Below are 20,086 nucleotides of genomic sequence, written 5' to 3' on the forward strand. Positions count from 1 at the left end.
AAAGAAAGCAACTATAAGCTTTTACCACTTTATGTTTGTCTTCATCTTCTTTGTTTAGAAAAAAATGATTTACATGAAATAAAGAAGCTAGAAAGGTTGTAGTGATCAGAGTAGTAGAAGAGATAACCGGAAATGCTTGGGACGCAAATTCAAAAGTAGACATCCAAATTTCATCGGTCGAAATTTAGACTTGAGTAGTCAAATCTGACTCACACAGGCTGTGAGTCTCACACAAAGTGCATGTGGCACATGGCTCATCAAAACAAAGCTGAAAGCTAGAGATGAAATCAAATCATACGTTAAAACGAAATAAATCACAGAAGAAGAAACCATAAAACTCTTAGGTCTAGCCAAAGTAAACACCAAGACTCTAAAGATCTTCATCAAGCATATAGAGAATCACCAAGCACAACAAACACATAGTGCCGATTACTTCACCACTAAAGTCGCAGACTATGCACCACTTGACACTACTCATGGTCCCAATTTGTTCAAGATCAAGCTGCCACGACCTCCAACCAAATCATAAATTCCAATTTAAGATCAAGCGTTGGCCACCCTTGAATGGTATACACTCTTAGAGATCGAATCAAATGATTTTCTTTTGTAAAGAATACCCACAGAGGTTATAACACCCCCAAATTCAATCAATACAAATACTATATATATATATATATATATGTACATGTTTGATTTATCGTGGGAAAATCATATTTACATATACTGTAGTTGTTGTGTTTAATTACCTTAAATGTGTATTTAGGACGTGTACGGAAAGCACAAGTATTATTAGAGACGTGTACAGAAGTATTATTAAAGATGTTTACTTTTTAGTCTTTAAGACATATACTGAAAACGAAAGTATTATTAAAAAAATATGTAGGTATGTTTGTAACACAAATATCAAACGGGGAAAATACTAACTAGGTTACTTAACTACAACACTAATTAACTACTATATTATTAACCAACACCAAAGCTCAATTGACTGTTGACTTTGGCAACGGTATTGCGGTCCGTGTCATTTGACGATAACATCTGTGATGGCTCTCTGGTGTGAACTTGGCTTTATGGCTTTCTGATGGGCCTCATCACTGTGTTCTTTTGTTGCGCTAATTGTTTTGAGCTTTTTATTGTTTTGCTTTAGGAAAAGGATGTCTAATTGCTGTATTTTAATCTCACACATAAATTCAGAAATAATCATGATCGAATCATCCTTGTTTGTGTTCATAATTCATAATAAATTGTGGACCCCTATCTCTAGTTGACATAGAAATCATTGTTGGCGTGACTTGTGGACTATTGACTTTCTTTTCTTACACACCAAGGATTCCTATTATAATTATAATTGATTTACTTTAATTCCTGATTTCTTACTGTAAATAGAAATATGATTATATTATTTACTTGCTCATTCGGGTTTCGTTGTATTATAAATATGACCTCCTATAAGGAGAAGAAAACACAGACAATTCCCACAAACAAATATTCTCTCATAGTTCTCATATTTTAGTATGGTATCAGAGCGACGATCTTGGAATTGCCATTCACCCGTTTTATATTTGTTCCTGTGATGGTAGGGTAAAGTTCCCCATTGCCTTGAGAACCATTGACTGGTCAATAAGTCAACTTTCTTTAGTGTGCGAGCGTGCCACTGTTAGCAATAAAAATCCTACCAGACTTCTAAAAATAGAAAACTTGCGCCTCAAGTTACTGACTTCTAAGCAAGCGATTGTGAATTTGGGTGAGGAATATCTCTCAAGTAAGTTTTTTCTTGCCTCAGATTGGTAAGGACTTCACAATTTCTCACAATATAAAACTGGTAATTCTTGCCAGGATAAATTATGGGAAAACGAACTGTTTTTAGGCAGAACTGCCTTTTACAAAATTCAAAAGGGAAAAACCAACTCTAGAAAGACAAAAAGAATGCTAGATTTCCATTTCTGCTTGGATAGATGCTTCCGATTCGGGCTGGACTGGGTATGCCTGTTCTGGACTGGGCTGTCAACAACTTCAACTGCTAAGTTTTAGCTGTAAATTGATACCAACGTTCGAGTTTGGCACATCTTTAATCTATTTCAAGCCATGGAAGGCTTTTTGAACGGGCAGAATTGCAGCCTCTTCAGTCTGAAGGGGGCAGAAGTGGCTGGACTTCGAGGATTACTGAGCTGGAACTGAACTGTGGTATCTGTTCTACTTGATCAGGGCTCTCCATAAATTTGTTGAGGTTTTCATATTTATGAAACCCAAACTCTGCTTGGTTTGGCTTTTGCTAAACTAAATTTGTAACGAGAGAAATCATGTTTTGAATGACTTATTTCTCTAAGTCTGAAACTTGGAAATTTGGATTTGTAGCTGGCTTCTTTCTTGTGGCTCAATGAGTTTTTGGTTGTTTCAATTTGTCTGAAGGTTCTTTGAGATCAAGTGATCATTTTGAATTTTTGTCTTTGATTGATTTTTTTGGTTGTCTGATTATATGTCCTTTGCTCTGTTCACCCTTTCCTATATTTATAAGAAATGTTTTGGAGTGGGGTTTCTAATTCTTTTAATAATGGGCGGCAAAAAATTCTCAAAAGATCTTTTATTTTTAAATGCAAAGGAAAATGGGGTTTTATCAATTCTGGCAGATAAGCTCTCAATAGTCAGTTCCTAAGACAATCACTTCCCTATTTTTTTTTGAAAGAAAATTCCAACTACTTTTGTAAGTTTGATTTTCCAGTTGAACAACTCCCTGCTTCCTACTTATCTCTTTTTTAGAAAACATAGTCTGCGTATCCTTTGAAAATGGTGCCTTCTTTGGAGCAGAAAATATCTCTGAATATATAAAAGGGATTTGATCTTCTGGTGGCGGAGTTTTCAGAGATGTCCTTCTTTTATACCTGCCCTTATTAACTCTTTATCAATCCAGTTGAAATTGCTGACTTTTCCAAGTTAGGAGGTCACGTGGGTCTGTTTCTTTTTCGGGCTCATCTTTCTTCACTTTGAACATGCCAAGCCCAATTTGGGTTTCTTTCGAAGCCCAAGTCATCCTAGTGGTTTGATAGGTTATGGGCTGGGCTTTCTTTGGATTTGGGCTCTTGATCCCTGTTTAATCGCAAGGTCCAAAACTGCTTGGGTCCTTGTGGTTTGTTTTGCTATTCTAGGCCTCCAATGTTGGGCTGAGTGTGTAATCTTGGCCCATTTATTTAGGGTATTGGTGGCTGTCCAAAATTGATATGGGCTTTTGATTTTTCGGACTGGGTGTCTCAAATTAGGCCCAAACAATTGTTGACCCTAGTTTCAAACCCCCGTCGCCGCTATGGGGGTTGATGATTTTTTCAACCCTAATGGAGGTAGCACCACTGACTCCTTCTCTCCTTCTCAACCAACCATGCCGAGTTGAGTGCCCAAATGGCTTAGCTCCTACATATGCAAACTTTAACCCCAAACCCGATCCTGAATCAGGATCATATTTTGATGACCCCGAACCTGATCCTGAATCAAGATCCAATTTTGATAAACCCGATCTTGACCTTGACTATGACGATGATGACCCCGACCCCGACCCCGACTCCAATGATGACCCCAACCTCGAATTTGTCTCTGATTCAGACCCAGATCCCTACTTCGACTCCAACTCTTGCCCCGACTCAAGCTCAGATCCCGATCCGAATTCCTACTAAACCTGTATCCTATGCATCTTCTGTTGCACAGATTGTGACTTCCCGACTATCCACCTCGACACATGGACGAGATTGCGCATATTGTGGTGATCCGAGACACACTCGTGAGACTTGTTTTAAATTGCATGGCTACCCTGACTAGTGGACTACTCTTAAAGACCGAACACCACGCGATACGACCAGTAATGGTACTGGTTATGGATTCCATGCTTCTGATAAGATTGATTCCAGGAGCTGGATAATTGATTCCGGTGCAACTGATCATATGACGTTTGATCCTGATGATTTTCTGAATACTACACAACCTCGACGAACTTGTATTGCAAATGCCAATGGAGTTACTTATCCTGTGACAGGGGCTGGCACTGTTGCAATCACTGTCTAATACTTTACTTGTTCCATCTTTATCCAATAAATTATTGTCAGTTAGTCAGCTTACTAAACAATTGAATTGTTGTGTACTCATTTACCCAGTTTTTGTTTGCTTCAGGATATTCACACTAAGGAGATTCTTGGTCGTGGTACTAAGAGAGGGGGCTATATTATGTAGATGACTTCAGTCCCGCCATGGCTAACAGTGTGACACATCCCTTTGATAGCAAACAAAAGCAAATCTGGTTGTGGCACCGTCGATTGGGACATCCGTCTTTTAGTTATATGAAGCATCTTATACCTGATTTATTCTCAGGTTTCAAGGACTCCAACTTCACATATGATACTTGTATTTTGGCCAAGAGTCATTGTGTGCCCTATCCGTTGAGTACGAACAAGTGTACTATTATGTTTATGTTAATTCACTCTGATGTCTGGGGACCTTCACCTATCACTGCTCCTTCTGGTGTTTGGTGGTTTGTCACATTCATAGATGATTGTACACAGATGACATGTCTTTATTTTTGCTGAAGAATAAAAACGAAGTGTTTTCCCGTTTTCAATCCTTCCACAAACAGATGAAAACTCAGTTTAATGTTCAAATCCAGATTCTTCACGTAGACAATGGTGGAGAATTTGTCAATCATGACTTTCAGACTTACTTCCAACAACATGGAATTGTCCATGAGACGACTTGTCCTTAGACACCGCAACAAAATGATGTTGCTGAACGAAAGAATCGACATCTTCTTGAAACCGCTCGAGAACTTCTAATTAGCCCTCATGTTCCTCGCCATCACTAGGATGATGCTATTGTCACCGCAGTTCACCTGATCAACCGCATGCCTTATGGTGTATTGACTTTTAAAACTCCCTTACTAATGCTTGCGCAACATAGACCTCTGCCCTCTGTTTTGGTACTCACACCTCAAATCTTTGCATGCGTGGCTTTCGTTCATCTCCACAAAAATCAACGTAGCAAACTTGGTCCTTGTGCGCTTCGTTGTGTTTTTGTGGGTTATGCCACTCATTAAAAAGGCTACCACTGTTACCACTCTCCTACTCGACGTACCTATGTCACTTTGGATGTAACCTTTATGGAATCTGAGCTGTTCTTTCGTGACCCATCATCCAATTCTACGCTTCAGGGGGAGATACAAAGTGAAGAGCAGAATTAGAGCAACTTGGAAAACGAAGAAATTCTCCTATGTACAGGAATGATTGATCGTCCCGATTCTGGAGCACGAGATTACACTCTGCCGAAAAGCGATCAATCGCCTAACCCACCTGATCCCTGCGAAGATATTTTCGATTCGAGTCCCACACCTACAGACAATATAGAACAACAAGATGAAGACCCTCCCTCTAACTCAATAGTACCAACAGACCAATCTCCTAAGAATATCCTTGAGGTAACTACTCCTACTACACTTGTGAATTTAGAGGATAACTCTATTGGATACCAATTACCTTTCAGGCAGAATCGTGGAAAGCCACCAAATCGTTATTCACCTGATATTGGCAAGACTTCAAAATATCCAATTGCGAATCATGTATCCACTGAGAAGCTGTCTGAACCACTTAAAGCCTTTGTGCATCAGTTGTCTGCTATTCATATCCCAACCAAGGTTGCTGAAGCGTTTAAAGATCCTAAATGGGTTTAAGCTATAAAGGAAGAGATGAAATATCTTGAGAAGAATCAGACTTGGACACTGAAAACTTTACCACAAGGAAAAAAGACTGTCGGATGTAGATGGGTGTTTACCATAAAACGCAACACTGATGGATCTATCGAGCGATACAAGGCAAAACTTGTGGCGAAAGGGTACACACAGACTTATGGAGTAGATTATGAAGAAACCTTTGCCCCAGTTGCAAAATTGAATAGTCAGAGACTTATTGTCCCTCACAGCTAATTTGGGCTGGCCACTACACCAATTTGATGTAAAGAATGCCTTCTTTCGTGGAGAACTCACAGAGGAGGTGTATATGGACATTCCTCCTGGATATCATACTACTCAGACTAGAACAGTATGCAAATTACGAAAGGCGTTGTATGGACTGAAACAGTCACGACGTGCATTGTTTGGACAGTTCACCATGGCAATGAAGAACAATGGTTTCAGACAGAGTAACTCAGATCATACTTTGTTCTTGAAACATCAAAAAGGGAAGGTAATAGCTTTAATAATCTATGCTGACGACATGATTATTACTGGGAATGATAAATGTGAAATATCTCAGCTACAAGATTATTTGGCTCTACTGAATTTGAGATGAAGAATCTAGGTGTACTCAAATATTTCTTAGGGATCGAGGTGGCACGATCACAATTAGGCATATTTCTTTCTCAAAGAAAATATGTCTTGGACTTATTAACAGACACAAGAATGCTAGATTGCAAACCTGTAAACACTCCTATTGTTTAGAGTCATCATCTTGGAGAATACCTGCATCAAGTTCCAACTAACAAAAAAAGATACCAAAGGTTAGTGGGAAGATTGATCTACTTGTCTCATACTAGGTCAGACATTGCTTATGCAGTGAGCGTCGTTAGTCAATTTATGCATTCTCCGAGTGAAGACTACATGAATGCAGTTATTCGGATACTTAGATATATGAAGTCTGCACCCGAAAAAGGACTTATGTTCTCAAAACATGGTCATCTGAATATTAATGGTTACACAGACGCAGATTGGGTAGGAAATATAATAGATAGGAAATCCACATCCAGTTACTTCACATTCGTGGGAGGTAATTTGGTTACATGAAGAAGCAAGAACCAGAAGGTGGTGGCCTTATCCAGTGCAGAAGCCGAGTTCAGAGGTATGACCGAAGGAATTTGCGAACTCATTTGGTTAAAGAGGTTGCTTACTGAACTTGGGTAGATACCTACATCTGTAATGAATCTCTTTTGTGACAACAAGGCTGCAATAGCTATTGCGCAGAATCCAATTAAACATGAGCGCACCAAACATGTTGAGGTAGATCGGCACTATATCAAACAGAAGCTCGAAGCTAAAGTGATTCAGTTTCCTTTCGTAAAGTCCGAGGATCAATTGGCGGATATGTTGACAAAAGCAATTTCTAGTAAAGCATTCCACAATTCACTGGACTAGTTGGACATTAGCAACATCTATGCACCAACGCGAGGGGGAGTGTTGGCGTGACTTGTGGACCATTGACTTTCTTTCCTTACACACCAAGGATTCCTATTATAATTATATTTAATTTACTTTAATTCCTGATTTCCTACTGTAAATAGAAATATGAATTTATTATTTACTTGCCCATTCAGGTTTCGTTTGAATTTATTATATACTTGCCCATTCCGGTTTCGTTGTATTATAAATATGACCTCCTACAAAGAGAAGAATACACAGAAAATTCCCACAAACAAATATTCTCTCATAGTTCTCATATTTTAGCAATCACTTTGTATTGGTGGATCTTTATGTCTCCATTAGAAAGATAAGACATACAATTATCCAACCAAAACGAGACAGAAAAAGGCATACTAATGGAGATCGACTATAACATTTTAGTGCTTACTGATGAACTCTGTGATCCTTGAAATCAGAATCTCAGTTTGGGAAGCCGTCTGCGGATCCATTTCAATGGCAATCTTATTAAGATAAAAGCTATGAGCCACACCAGGGCTAATCAAGAGCTCCACATCCTTCTCAGCCTTCTTCATGGCTTCGTAGTATTCAATCTCAGTATCTACAATCATGTCCATTTCAGCAATACATAGAAGAAATGGTGGAAGCTTCAGGGTATCTAAATCTGGTGCTCCGGAACCCATCGGACAAGTTATAGGATGGTCCTTGCTGGACCCCATTGGAAGTGCCAAGCTCAAAAACTTGTCCACCATGTCAAGTGTAAGCATAGGAGACTCTGGCTGCTCCAACTCCGACCTGCTCCTCGTGGATCGAACGAAATCGGGGTGGATAAGAATCCCACCTGTTAGCCTCATGTGGTTCAAATCCACCTTCCCCGCTTGAGCGGCCAGCTCATGCACAATGTTTCCTCCTGTGCTATCTCCTAGAAGGATCACGCGGTTGAAGTCCGCGTGATCCACGAGCCATGGCTCGTACAAGTCACTTTGAGCAAGGGATTGAAGCCAGAGGAGAGCAGCCCATCCGTCGTCTATAGCAGCGGGAAGACGGTGCTCGGGTGCGAGCCTTAGATAGACAGAGACAAAAATGGCCTTGGCTGACCGTGCAAGATTGGTGTACATGTGATAGTACATGTACCAATCAGCTCGGCTTATGCAAAAGCCACCTCCATGGAAATGGAGGATTATGGGCAGCTTTATCTCGTCCCTGGGTTTTATCTCCGGTAGATAGATTCGTAGCTGAAGGCCTGAGTCTTTGTCGACCACCACATCACGTGTAGCAACTCCATTGATGAATTCTTCATGGGGTTGGACCGGCTCGACCATGAACTTTACCTCAGAGGGTCCAGTCCATGTGCGGTCAGTCGAACCATCTTCGAAGACTTTAAGCCAACCGGACACTTCATGGAGCAGCTTCTTCTGGGAGATCATGGTTGATAATCTAGTTAAGAGGAAGAAGTGCGCGTGACCTTGGGGACGACCCTCTCTCTCTCTCTCTATATATGTAGAAGTTGTGAGTGTGTGTGAAACTAATTAAGCAGAAGCTTCTAATCATGTACGACCTATTCATAAATGTGAAAGCCAAATTATAAGTCTTTTTTTAATAGCCACGATGAAACTAAACTATAAATAAATAAATAAATAAATAAATAATTAGTAAGGCATGAGCAGTTGTTGACTGAAAAAAATACATTTGTTGCTGGACTTGCAAATGACTTGCCGTGTGTATTGTCCATGATAGCACGCACATTGTCTACCACATGGCATGCAGTATCCGCATTATGTTTACCCAAACAAACCCCAATTATTCTAATAATAAAACCAAAAAAAAAAAAAGGTTAGGGATTCACGTTCTTTCTCCAGAGTGATTCATTCCCTTCATTGCTTTTCTGTCTGATTTTTTTCTATTTCAGGTAGGCACAAACTGATTCTAAACTTGATTCTTCAATTATTTTTCATTGTTTTTCTAATATAGCTAACAAAGAACCAATTTTAAAATTCCATGCATCATGATTGGTAAAGAAGAAGTGGCGATTGACCACCCCGATTGTCATCTTCATCATTTTCCAGCGTGCTTGAATAAGTTTGGTCTGTCTTTCAACTTTTCAAATCTATTTGCCCTTGGGTAGTGGTTAAGCCCTTCTTCTTTTCTTTTTATTGTATATTTACTTTGAAGGTTTTTGTTATGAATCAAGTATCTGCTCTGTTTGGTGTTAAGATCAATTCAAAACTGTATTTCGCTCCAAGAAAGTGATCAAATTGAGTACCCAGTTAAAGATATTTGCTGCTTAATGATCAATTTCTAAGGAACGAAATCAAGTATAATCATACTCTCACTTTATTATTAGCTGGATTTTTGTTTTTTTGTGGATTAGAATAAATAGGGTTTGTTTGGGTAAATTAGGAGTATAAATGAGGGTTTAGTTTACTAATTATACCTTTATTAAAAAAATTCCTCACAAGACCTCATTTTTAGGTCCTTAGGTGAGTAGGACTGATTTCTAGTATATGGTTTTACCTTATTGATCATCTTAATTAAAAGTAGGGTCATACCGAAAGAGAGTATTTTTGCTCACCAATTTAACCCAAGGTGCTCACCACCTTTCTCAACACGTGATACATGTCCATAAATCAAAGTAAAAAGTCAATCATAAATATGTTTATGGACACGTGTTAAGTATTAGGATGAGCATACACCTTGAGTTAAAGTGGTGAGCAAAAGTATTTTCCATACTGAAATGGGCCCTTCTAACTCAAAAATCATAAACGATAACCCACCAATAATACAACATTTAAGTAAAACCCAATTGGATGACAATGTGTCCATGTAAATTGATTTATTTACAAATTATGCCACTAGATCTTTATTTGGTGGCTAACCATTTTTCATCCCCTAATTTTATGCAAATGCATAATGCATCTCACTGCATATTTTATGTTTGCCCTCCTATAATAATAGGCTACAATCAAATTTGTTCAAATACTCCCTTTTAACCTCCTTTAGCTCAATGACATGCTCATAATGGAAACAAGAATTCTTGTGTTATTATATGTTTATATGTTGATGACATGCTCATAATGGGAACAAGTAAGGATATGTAAATTCTACAAAGAAAATGTTGAATTCAAGTTTTGACTTGAAAGACTTGGGTCAAGCTATAATGTCATTCTAGGAATTCAAATAAAAAGAAATAGTGATGGCTATATTCTTACTCAATTCCATTATGCATAAAAGATTTTAAGAAAGTTTGGCCAATTTGACTGCAAACCTGCTGTGACTCATTTTGATGTAAATTGCAAGTTAAAGAAAATAATAGATTGCAATTTCTTAGTTGGAGTATTCCCAAGTAATTGGGAGCCTAATGTATTTAATGAATTCTACTAGGCCTGACATAGCTTATTCAGTAAGCATGCTTAGTAAATACACAAGCAATCATGGACATGATCATTGGGAGGGATTAATCAAGGTGTTAAGATATTTGAAATAATTGGGGTAATTTTCGGGTCAACCATTATGACCCGTTTAATAAACGGGTGGGTTTCATGTCAACCCGCTAACCCGTTTAGCCTATGATAAATATTACAATTATACAATTATAATCCAAGGATCCCTTGTGGAATATGGGTTCGAACCCTTTGCTTCCCTTCTCTTATTATTTTTTCTATTTTTCCCTCTCTCTCTCTCTCTCTCTCTCTCTCTCTCTCTCTCTCTCTCTCTCTCTCTCTCATTAACTTATATATATAGTAATTAAATTAAAAATTAAAAATTAATTTTATATTATATTTTCTAATCACGGAGACATGGAGCTCGAGGTGGAAAACATGGAGCGAAAAATAAGGAGCATAAATTACGAAGCGGCCCTGTAAATTACTTTAAAAAATACATATTATTATTATGAAGGGCCCCGCAAATTACTTCTATAAAAGGAAATAATGGGAGGAAAAAAAAATCACACTCAGAAAATCTAAACTTATCTCCTTAAACTGCCTTCTGAACCTATCTCCTCAAACTCATAAAAATCTAAACCCACCTCCTCAAACTCAGATAAAAAATGGCCTATTCATTCCCATTTTCTCTCAATCTAAACCTAGCTTCGCCAACACAAGCATGGGGGCAAGGGGCTGCACCCGTGTAGATGCCACGAGGACCAATTACCGTAAACAACTCTTTACTCCTTGATAACGATGCTACTGTTGGAGTTGAGAGAAGTTTGGTGACTCCCAAGGATGTGCGTGTGCTAGGAACAAGGGATGATAACTAGGTGGTGAGTGATGCTATGTCACTAAGCATGCAAAGTGCGGCATATGTTGCAAGTGTAGGGCATCGCCTCATTGTGAAATCTCATGAGGTAGAGGTGCTAAGAGCTCAGTTGGTTGCAGAGCAAAATTTGGTTGAAGATTGTCAGCTTGTGATAAGGAGTTTGAAAAGGGAGAGGGCAAATCTGGCGGAGGCGAATCGACATCAGCTTGAAATATTGCAGGAAGAAAATCAAAAGCTATTAAAGATGGTAGATTTTTATTCTCAATACATGCAAAAGAAGCTGGAGGCCTTGGATCAATCAGGTAAACGCAAGCATCGAGATCACGATATAAGTTATGCTCCTAAGGGTGTGATCTTCAGGAGCTCAAGTGATGAGCCCCACGAAACTATGTGTGAAAACCCAAGAGGAGATCCAGAGGGCCAAACTAAAAGTTCTTATTGTGGAATCAGGAAGCGCGCCCTAATGTTATTTTTTAAATAATTTTTTTAAGTTAATGTAATCTCATGTTTCTTTTTTTTTTCTTTCTTTTTAAATGTGAAATATCATGTTTATAAACCTAATGTAGTCTCATGTGTTCCTCTTTTTAATGTTTCCCCCTTTTAAATTGAAAACTAGGAATTAGTAAACTAATTATTAACTAGGTAACCTGTTTAATAACCTATTTAAGATGACCCAAACCTGACACAACACGTTTATTAAATGGGTCGGGTTTTGGTTGAGTATTCTCACAACGCTTCAACATGGCTAAGGGCCGACGGCGCTTCCATGAGACAACTTGTGGTACCTCAGGTTAAGGGCTAATTTGCACTATTCCAACTGAAAGATGTTGATTGACATGTAAGTAAAACTTCCATTCAAGTTTTCTCTGTTGGTTGCATTTAGTGAATTCATTCTCTATTGAACACCCATACACTTATCTTAGTGCCTTCACATGAATGACTCAAGACTAGTCATCCTCTGATTGAGCAGATATAATGCATGATAGTCTTTGTGGATTATCAAAGCCTAGTTGATTATCCTATGACCACGAACTATTTAGGATGTGGACGTGGTACATAAAGGTCTCATGAACTTGACTTCTTTAAGTCACTTTATAAGTCTCACGATCCACGTACTTGTTGGTAAAGTAAATGACTAAGATTATTACTCAAAACGACATAATTTCTTTAATTAGTTAGGTGAAATATCCTTAGAGTTCATCTCATGATTGGCTCTAGAACATACTTCTAACAATGGCAGTTTTACTAATTCATGATTGGCTCATCTTTCACAAGTCTAATGATTTCACTTTACGGAGCTTCTCGGATGCTGATTGGGCTGGTTCAGTTGATGATCGACGCTCTACCACTGGTGCTTGTATCTTTCTCGGTCCTAATCTTCTCACATGGATTGCCAAGAAACAGTCTACTGTTTCTCGCTCTAGCACTGAAGCCGAATATCAAGCTCTTGCCAATACTGCCGCTGAAATCTGATGGTTCGTTACTTGTTTCATGAACTTGGCATTCCCCTTCATTCTGCCCCATGCATCTATGTTGATAATATTTATGCAATCTATATGGCTGCCAATCCTATTTTCCATGCTCGCACACGACACATTGAGATTGACTATCACATTGTCTGCGAACTCGTTGCTCGGCAAGCACTTCATACTCTCTACGTTCCCTCCTCTCATCAACTTGCTGACATATTCACTAAAGGTCTTAATCATGATCGGTTTTCTCTTCTTAAATCCAAGCTTAATCTTTGCGTTGCTCCGTTGCGCTTGCGGGAGAGTAAAGAGAATCATGATACATATCATGATTCCACATAATCAGCCCATTCCATGAAATCAGTCTATCCCACTCAATTAGCATTGACAGACTCCCCATCACAAGATCAGCTTCATCCCAGCTAGGAATTAGTTTACAATTGATTATGTAATATATGAGATTAATTATACTTACCTTATATTACTTGCCTTCTGTAAATAGACTTGAGAAGGTCTAAGCCGTGTACACCATATATACAGCTGATAATACAAGAACATATTATGTTGGTCTGTGCAATCATTCTTCACCTCTGTCTCTCATCTCTCTTCCCCTTCAGTTTATTATTCTTATAATTATGACCCGTTTAATAAACGGGTGGGTTCCATGTCAACCCGCTAACCCGTTTAGCCTATGCTAAATATTACAATTATACAATTATAATCCAAGGATCCCTTGTGGAGTATGGGTTCGAACCCTTTGCTTCCCTTCTCTTATTACTTTTTCTATTTTTTCCCTCTCTCTCTCTCTCTCTCTCTCTCTCTCTCTCTCTCATTAACTTATATATAGTAATTAAATTAAAAATTAAAAATTAATTTTATATTATATTTTCTAATCACGGAGACATGGAGCTCAAGGTGGAAAACACGGAGCGAAAAATAAGGAGCAGAAATTACGAAGCGGCCCTGTAAATTACTTTAAAAAATACATATTATTATTATGAAGCGGCCCCGCAAATTACTTCTACAAAAGGAAATAATGGGAAAAAAAAAATCACACTCAAAATCTAAACTCATCTCCTTAAACTGCCTTCTAAACCTATCTCCTCAAACTCATAAAAAGCTAAACCCACCTCCTCAAACTCAGATAAAAAATGGCCTATTCATTCCCATTTTCTCTCAATATGAACCTAGCTTCGCCAGCACAAGCATGGGGGCAAGGGGCTGCACCGTGTAGATGCCACGAGGACCAATTACCGTAAACAACTCTTTACTCCTTGATAACGATGCTACTGTTGGAGTTGAGAGAAGTTTGGTGACTCCCAAGGATGTGCGTGTGCTAGGAACAAGGGATGATAACTAGGTGGTGAGTGATGCTATGACACTAAGCATGCAAAGTGCGGCATATGTTGCAAGTGTAGGGCATCGCCTCATTGTGAAATCTCATGAGGTAGAGGTGCTAAGAGCTCAGTTGGTTGCAGAGCAGAATTTGGTTGAAGATTGTCAGCGTGTGATAAGGAGTTTGAAAAGGGAGAGGGCAAATCTGGCGGAGGCGAATCGACATCAGCTTGAAATATTGCAGGAAGAAAATCAAAAGCTATTAAAGATGGTAGATTTTTATTCTCAATACATGCAAAAGCAGTTGGAGGCCTTGGATCAATCAGGTAAACGCAAGCATCGAAATCACGACATAAGTTATGCTCCTAAGGGCGTGATCTTTGGGAGCTCAAGTGATGAGCCCCACGAAACTATGTGTGAAAACCCACGAGGAGATCCAGAGGGCCAAACTAAAAGTTCTTATTGTGGAATCAGGAAGCGCGCCCTGATGTTATTTTTTAAATAATTTTTTTAAGTTAATGTAATCTCATGTTTCTTTTTTTTTCTTTTTTTTTAAATGTGAAATATCATGTTTATTAACCTGATGTAGTCTCATGTGTTCCTCTTTTTAATGTTTCCCCCTTTAAATTTAAAATAGGAATTAATAAACTAATTATTAACTAGGTAACTTATTTAATAACCTATTTAAGATTACCCAAACCAGACACAAAACGTTTATTAAATGGGTCGGGTTTTGGTTGAGTGTTCTCACAACGCTTCAACATGGCTAAGGGCCCACGACGCTTCCATGAGACAACTTGTGGTACCCCAGGTTAAGGACTAATTTGCACTATTCCAACTGAAAGATGTTGATTGACATGTAAGCAAAACTTCCATTCAAGTTTTCTCTGTTGGTTGCATTTAGTGAATTCATTCTCTATTGAACACCCATACACTTATCTTAGTGCCTCCACATGAATGACTCGAGACCAGTCATCCTTCTGATTGAGCAGATATAATGCATGATAATCTTTGTGGATTATCAAAGCCTAGTTGATTATCCTATGACCACGAACTATTTAGGATGTGGATGTGGTACATAAAGGTCTCATGAACTTGACTTCTTTAAGTCACTTCCACATAGTTGTTGGTTAAGCAAATGACTAAGATTATTACTCAAAACGACATAATGCCCTTAATTAATAAGGTGACATATCCTCAAAGTTTACATCTCATGATTGGCTCTAAAGCATACTTCTAACAATGACAATTTCAATCATTCTTGATTCTCTCTACTTGTAAACTTGTATGATTTTTATTAGGGCTTTGTGCTAATGTAGCCACTTTTCAAAACATTTATTCAATAATAGCCACTTCTCCATTTTTGGAATAGAAGTTTTGAAAAGTGGCTATTTTAGCTCATTTCACTTTTTATTTATTTGAAAAAACTCCATGATTATAACAAAATAATGGCCGCTCTTAGGTTCATGTGTTCACTTGTTACTATGTTTTTTTGCACATCTAGTCATGTATCTCCTAAACTTAAGAGAGCTTAAAAGATTGGAGTCCGTACAAACGAAAAGTCATTTGATATCAGAAACGCCTTCATAATTAATTCCAGCACATTGCATATGTAGAGATAAAGATAAGGTGAATAGAATTATAACACATTGGGTTTTCGTGGATTTTTGATTGGTTTGAATTCCCAAGGTCGCTTGGATAAATGTGGGGAACATTGTGAAGGATATCAAAGGTTTAATGTCCCAGATGGTTGTTTGATGTTTGTTTCCAACCCCGAAAAGGGAATAATGGGGCTCATCTGCTGGCACAGTTTGGGCTGAAGGAACGTGTGGGGTCGTGTTGGGATATTGATGCACCTTTTTCGTTGTGGCCTATGCTTGAGTGTGATAGGGAAGATTAGGTGATGTTCTAGTTTGGTTGTGTGCAGTGGTATTTTATTTTTTTTTTACTGGATTTTTCTTCTTTGAGGGTTTTTTAAGGCAAGGTTTTAAAAGGCCTCACTGTTGCACTACTTTAAACTTAGCTGCTTTGCCTCCCCAATTTATAGATAGACTTCAACTTTCCATTTTCTTCATCACCTGCTCTCACAGTTTAAACATATAGACCAACATAATCCTACTTTTAAAACAGAATTCAAAGGCTAAAAATATGCCAATAAGTTGTGAAATGGTTTTGTTTCCTTTCTTCTTTCTGCATAAGAAGAAGATGAACAACTTCAACTATGAAAAGAAGAAGAATACATAACCAAAAATTTCCTCTATCATTTTTCACCCGCTACTAAGCGAAACAAAACACTGAGGAAGGAAATTGAGTATATACAATCACTTATGGCTTGCATCCAAAGAAGAAAGGAGCCACTCAAGGAACTGAAAGATCCTCCTATAGACATGCCAACTTGTGGATTTCTTTATCATCCTTTTACTAAAAAATTTATGTTTTCCGAAGAAATGACCAGGTAATTATAAAAACAAAAAAATAAAAAAACAAAAGAAGAAACAAATTTATGTTTTTTATACGGAATTCCGTGGACTTCACTTCCTTGAACTCCGACACTTTCTTGAAGTTCTCCCAAGCCCTCACATAGACCCTGGCTTCAAAGAGCTTCTTCTTGCCCGCGTCGGTGGCCTCAATAGTCAAATAGTGATTCATCCCAGCAACCATTTGCCGCTTTTCATTCACCACCCTCACAAACTCAAGCAGACCATTATGCTGCACAATTGTTCAATCAAAATCCCATTCGCAATCTTTGTTTGACAGAAATAGAATAAAAGGGTTTTTACCTCCTTGTTGTGTTCTCCGATGGCGAAGCGAGCGAGGATTATGGTTTCGACGCCGTTCACGGTTCCTGGAGAATCGGTTATTCCGCCAAGTATGATATCGGCCATGGTTGGGTGGGGCTTTTAGATTTGATTATATTTTTTTAGAGGAAGGAGGAGGTGTGAGAAGTGGAGTCAGAGAGTTGTATGGCTATTAATACACACAGGAGGAGGAAGGAAGACGACGAAACTTCGATTTCAACTCTGTTGACTCCTCGACAGAGAATTTATTACGTAATACCTGTGTTATCAAGGACATCAATTACTAACGTTAGAGAAATTTTTGCCCAATAAAATTCTGAGAAGCCATGATTGTCTTTTCTACTCGTAGCCATGGTTTTTTTTAATTTTTTTTAATTAATAATAATAATTTATTTTAATTTTTTAGTAAGGGATAGTCTAAACTACATGGAATGTGGGTTTCTCTCACATACACAACCAAGATGCTACGGGGGTTCGAACTTAAAATCTTATATCTATAGCTCAATGCCCTTTTCCACTCGGTTAGATCCCGTTAGCAGCCGTTGTTGTTTTTCATCCTTGCCATTCAGTACTATTGTTCTTATGTTTATCACAATATGAATTGATAAATATAAATAAATAAATATATATATATATATATTCTTCTATATGGACGTCGGACGTTATTATTTTGCGGACGCCATGTATTTTTTACTATCCCTTCATATTTTTCTCTCTTTTTTGTATTGGCATCAGCACGATAATAACGTGTGAAAATCTGGATGAGAGAATATATATATATATATATATATATATATATATATATATAAAGACTTACTCAAAGTAATAAGGCACACCAAATCAAGAAAAACATATTTCACTCCTAAACTTGGGGCATTGTCATGCTGCATGCACATGCAAATTTATATATGCCTCCTAAGAAACAATACAATCTGAACACCTGAAGGTATATTTTTCTGAATGATTGGGCAAAATCTTGTTTGCCCTTGGACTAAAACGGAAGTAGAAGACTTTTACCAAGGGGAATGTGTTGAAAGCAGAGTGAGAGGGCAAACTTTGGTCCAATAATATATTTGAGAGCAAGTATGGACTATGCGTCGTACACGGTAGATTTGTTGATTGTTGACCTTCTATGGCAGTCTAACTAGTCGTTTAAATTTACGCATTCTCATAATTAATTCAATTAATAAGTCTATGAACATTATATTTATTTCATTTCATCTAACGTTATTGGTGTGCGATTCATGACATTCTAATTGATAAGTTAGTGGGCAATTCAAAACTCTTTGTTGGTCGATTGTGAATTAAAACTTCTTTTTAATTTTCCTTTATGAGAACTATATTATATTTTGTTCTCAGGGCTTTCACAAAATGTGAGTGACATCTAGCAACATGTTACGGTTGCTCAAGCCAAGATAGAGCGGGGTTGTGAACCTATTTAGTTGAAATTACCATGCAGTACGATCCTTCTCTTAATCAATGCTCTTGATCATGCTATTGTGGCATGGAATTCATGTCAATCCCTTAGCGTGATCTATAGTCTCATGTGATTCATTAGAGCATGATAATAATCTCAATTGTTGATCCAGCTCATTGTTTTGGCCAAAGACGTCCAAGTCACATGTTTTGAGCATTCTCCTGCTTTACTGAAGATATACACTCATATGTCTCCATGAATTGATCACAAACCCTAGTCATATTTTTGGGTTATGCCCAGAGTAACACAACGCTTCAACATGGCTAAGGGCCCACAACACTTCCATGAGACAACTTGTGGTACCTCAGGTTAAGGACTAATTTGGACTATTCCAACTAAAAGATCTTGATTGACATGTAAGTAAAGCTTCCAATTAAGTTCTCTCTGTTGATTGCGTTTAGTGAATTCATTCTCTATTGAACACTCATATACTTATCTTAGTGTCTTCACACGAATGACTCAAGACTAGTCATCCTTCTGATTGAGCAGATATAATATAATGCATGATAGTCTTTGTGGATTATCAAAGCCTAGTTGATTATCCTATGACCACAAACTGTTTAGGATGTGGACATGGTACAGAAAGGTCTCATGAACTTAACTTCTTTAAGTCACTTTATAAGTCTCACGATCCACGTACTTGTTGGTAAAGTAAATGACTAAGATTATTACTCAAAACGACATAATTTCCTTAATTAATTAGGTGAAATATCCTTAGAGTTCATCTCATGATTGGCTCTAGAGCATACTTCTAACAATGGCAGTTTTACTAATTCTTGATTCTCGCTACTTGTAAACTTGTATTATTTTTATTAGGGCTTTGTGCTAAAATAGCTACTTTTCAAAACATTTATTCAATAATAGCCACTTCCCCATTTTGGAATAGAACTTTTGTAAAGTGACTATTTTAGCCAATTTTGTTTTTTATTAATTTTTTTTATTTTAAAAAACTCCACGATTATAACCACTACTACAAAAAACACTTTGTGCAATGAAATAAGTTTGTTGCGTAAAATACAATTTCGTCGCACAAAATTTGTGAAGAAAGGGTTTGTGCGACGAAAAATATTTTTCATCGCGCAAATCTACCTTGAGAGACGAAAATTATTGGTCGTGCAAAGTTTTGCGTGACAAAACCTTATTGGTCATGCAAAGTTTTGCGCAACGAAAAAGTATTGGTCGCGCAAAGTTTTTAGCGAAGAAAAATATTCGTCTCGTAAAGGCAAAAAAAAAATTTTTAAATAAAAATCCCACGTCCCATTTTTGGTACCCGCCCAAAATTTTAAAGTTTTGCACGACAAATAATAACGTTGCGCAAATATTTGCACGACGAAATACTTTTTGTGTTTTAAATTTTTTTAATTAAAATGAACTCATTTAATAGTTTGCTCAATGAAATATTTTGTCACGCAAGGTTTTTGACTTTTTGTTTTAATATTAATTTAATTATATTAATTTATTCGAATTTTAACGTTTTAAATTTAATTTAATTGTATGATTTTTTTAATTACTTTAATTTAAATTGACATATGAAAAATAGAGATCAAATTATCCAATAAATAAATAGATATATAATATTCAAAATGTACACATA

The 20,086-nt window shown here is 37.5% G+C and overlaps 2 protein-coding genes across 2 annotated transcripts; both read right to left on the bottom strand.

Annotated features, from left to right (window-relative positions):
* Positions 1-7,575: 7,575 nt before the first annotated feature.
* Positions 7,576-8,583, bottom strand: LOC117619916 (probable carboxylesterase 15). Its single transcript, XM_034349981.1, has one exon. The coding sequence runs from the start codon at positions 8,581-8,583 to the stop codon at positions 7,576-7,578; it is 1,008 nt and encodes a 335-aa protein (XP_034205872.1).
* Positions 8,584-16,612: 8,029 nt separating this feature from the next.
* Positions 16,613-17,228, bottom strand: LOC117619758 (cysteine proteinase inhibitor A-like). Its single transcript, XM_034349786.1, has 2 exons — positions 16,998-17,228; positions 16,613-16,926 (listed from the first exon to the last, which is right to left on the bottom strand). Exons 1-2 carry the CDS (start codon positions 17,100-17,102, stop codon positions 16,648-16,650), a joined length of 384 nt encoding a protein of 127 aa, XP_034205677.1. The 5' UTR covers positions 17,103-17,228; the 3' UTR covers positions 16,613-16,647.
* Positions 17,229-20,086: the final 2,858 nt, after the last annotated feature.

The sequence above is a fragment of the Prunus dulcis genome, chromosome 2 (genome assembly GCF_902201215.1).
Source record: "Prunus dulcis chromosome 2, ALMONDv2, whole genome shotgun sequence".
NCBI lineage: Eukaryota > Viridiplantae > Streptophyta > Magnoliopsida > Rosales > Rosaceae > Prunus > Prunus dulcis.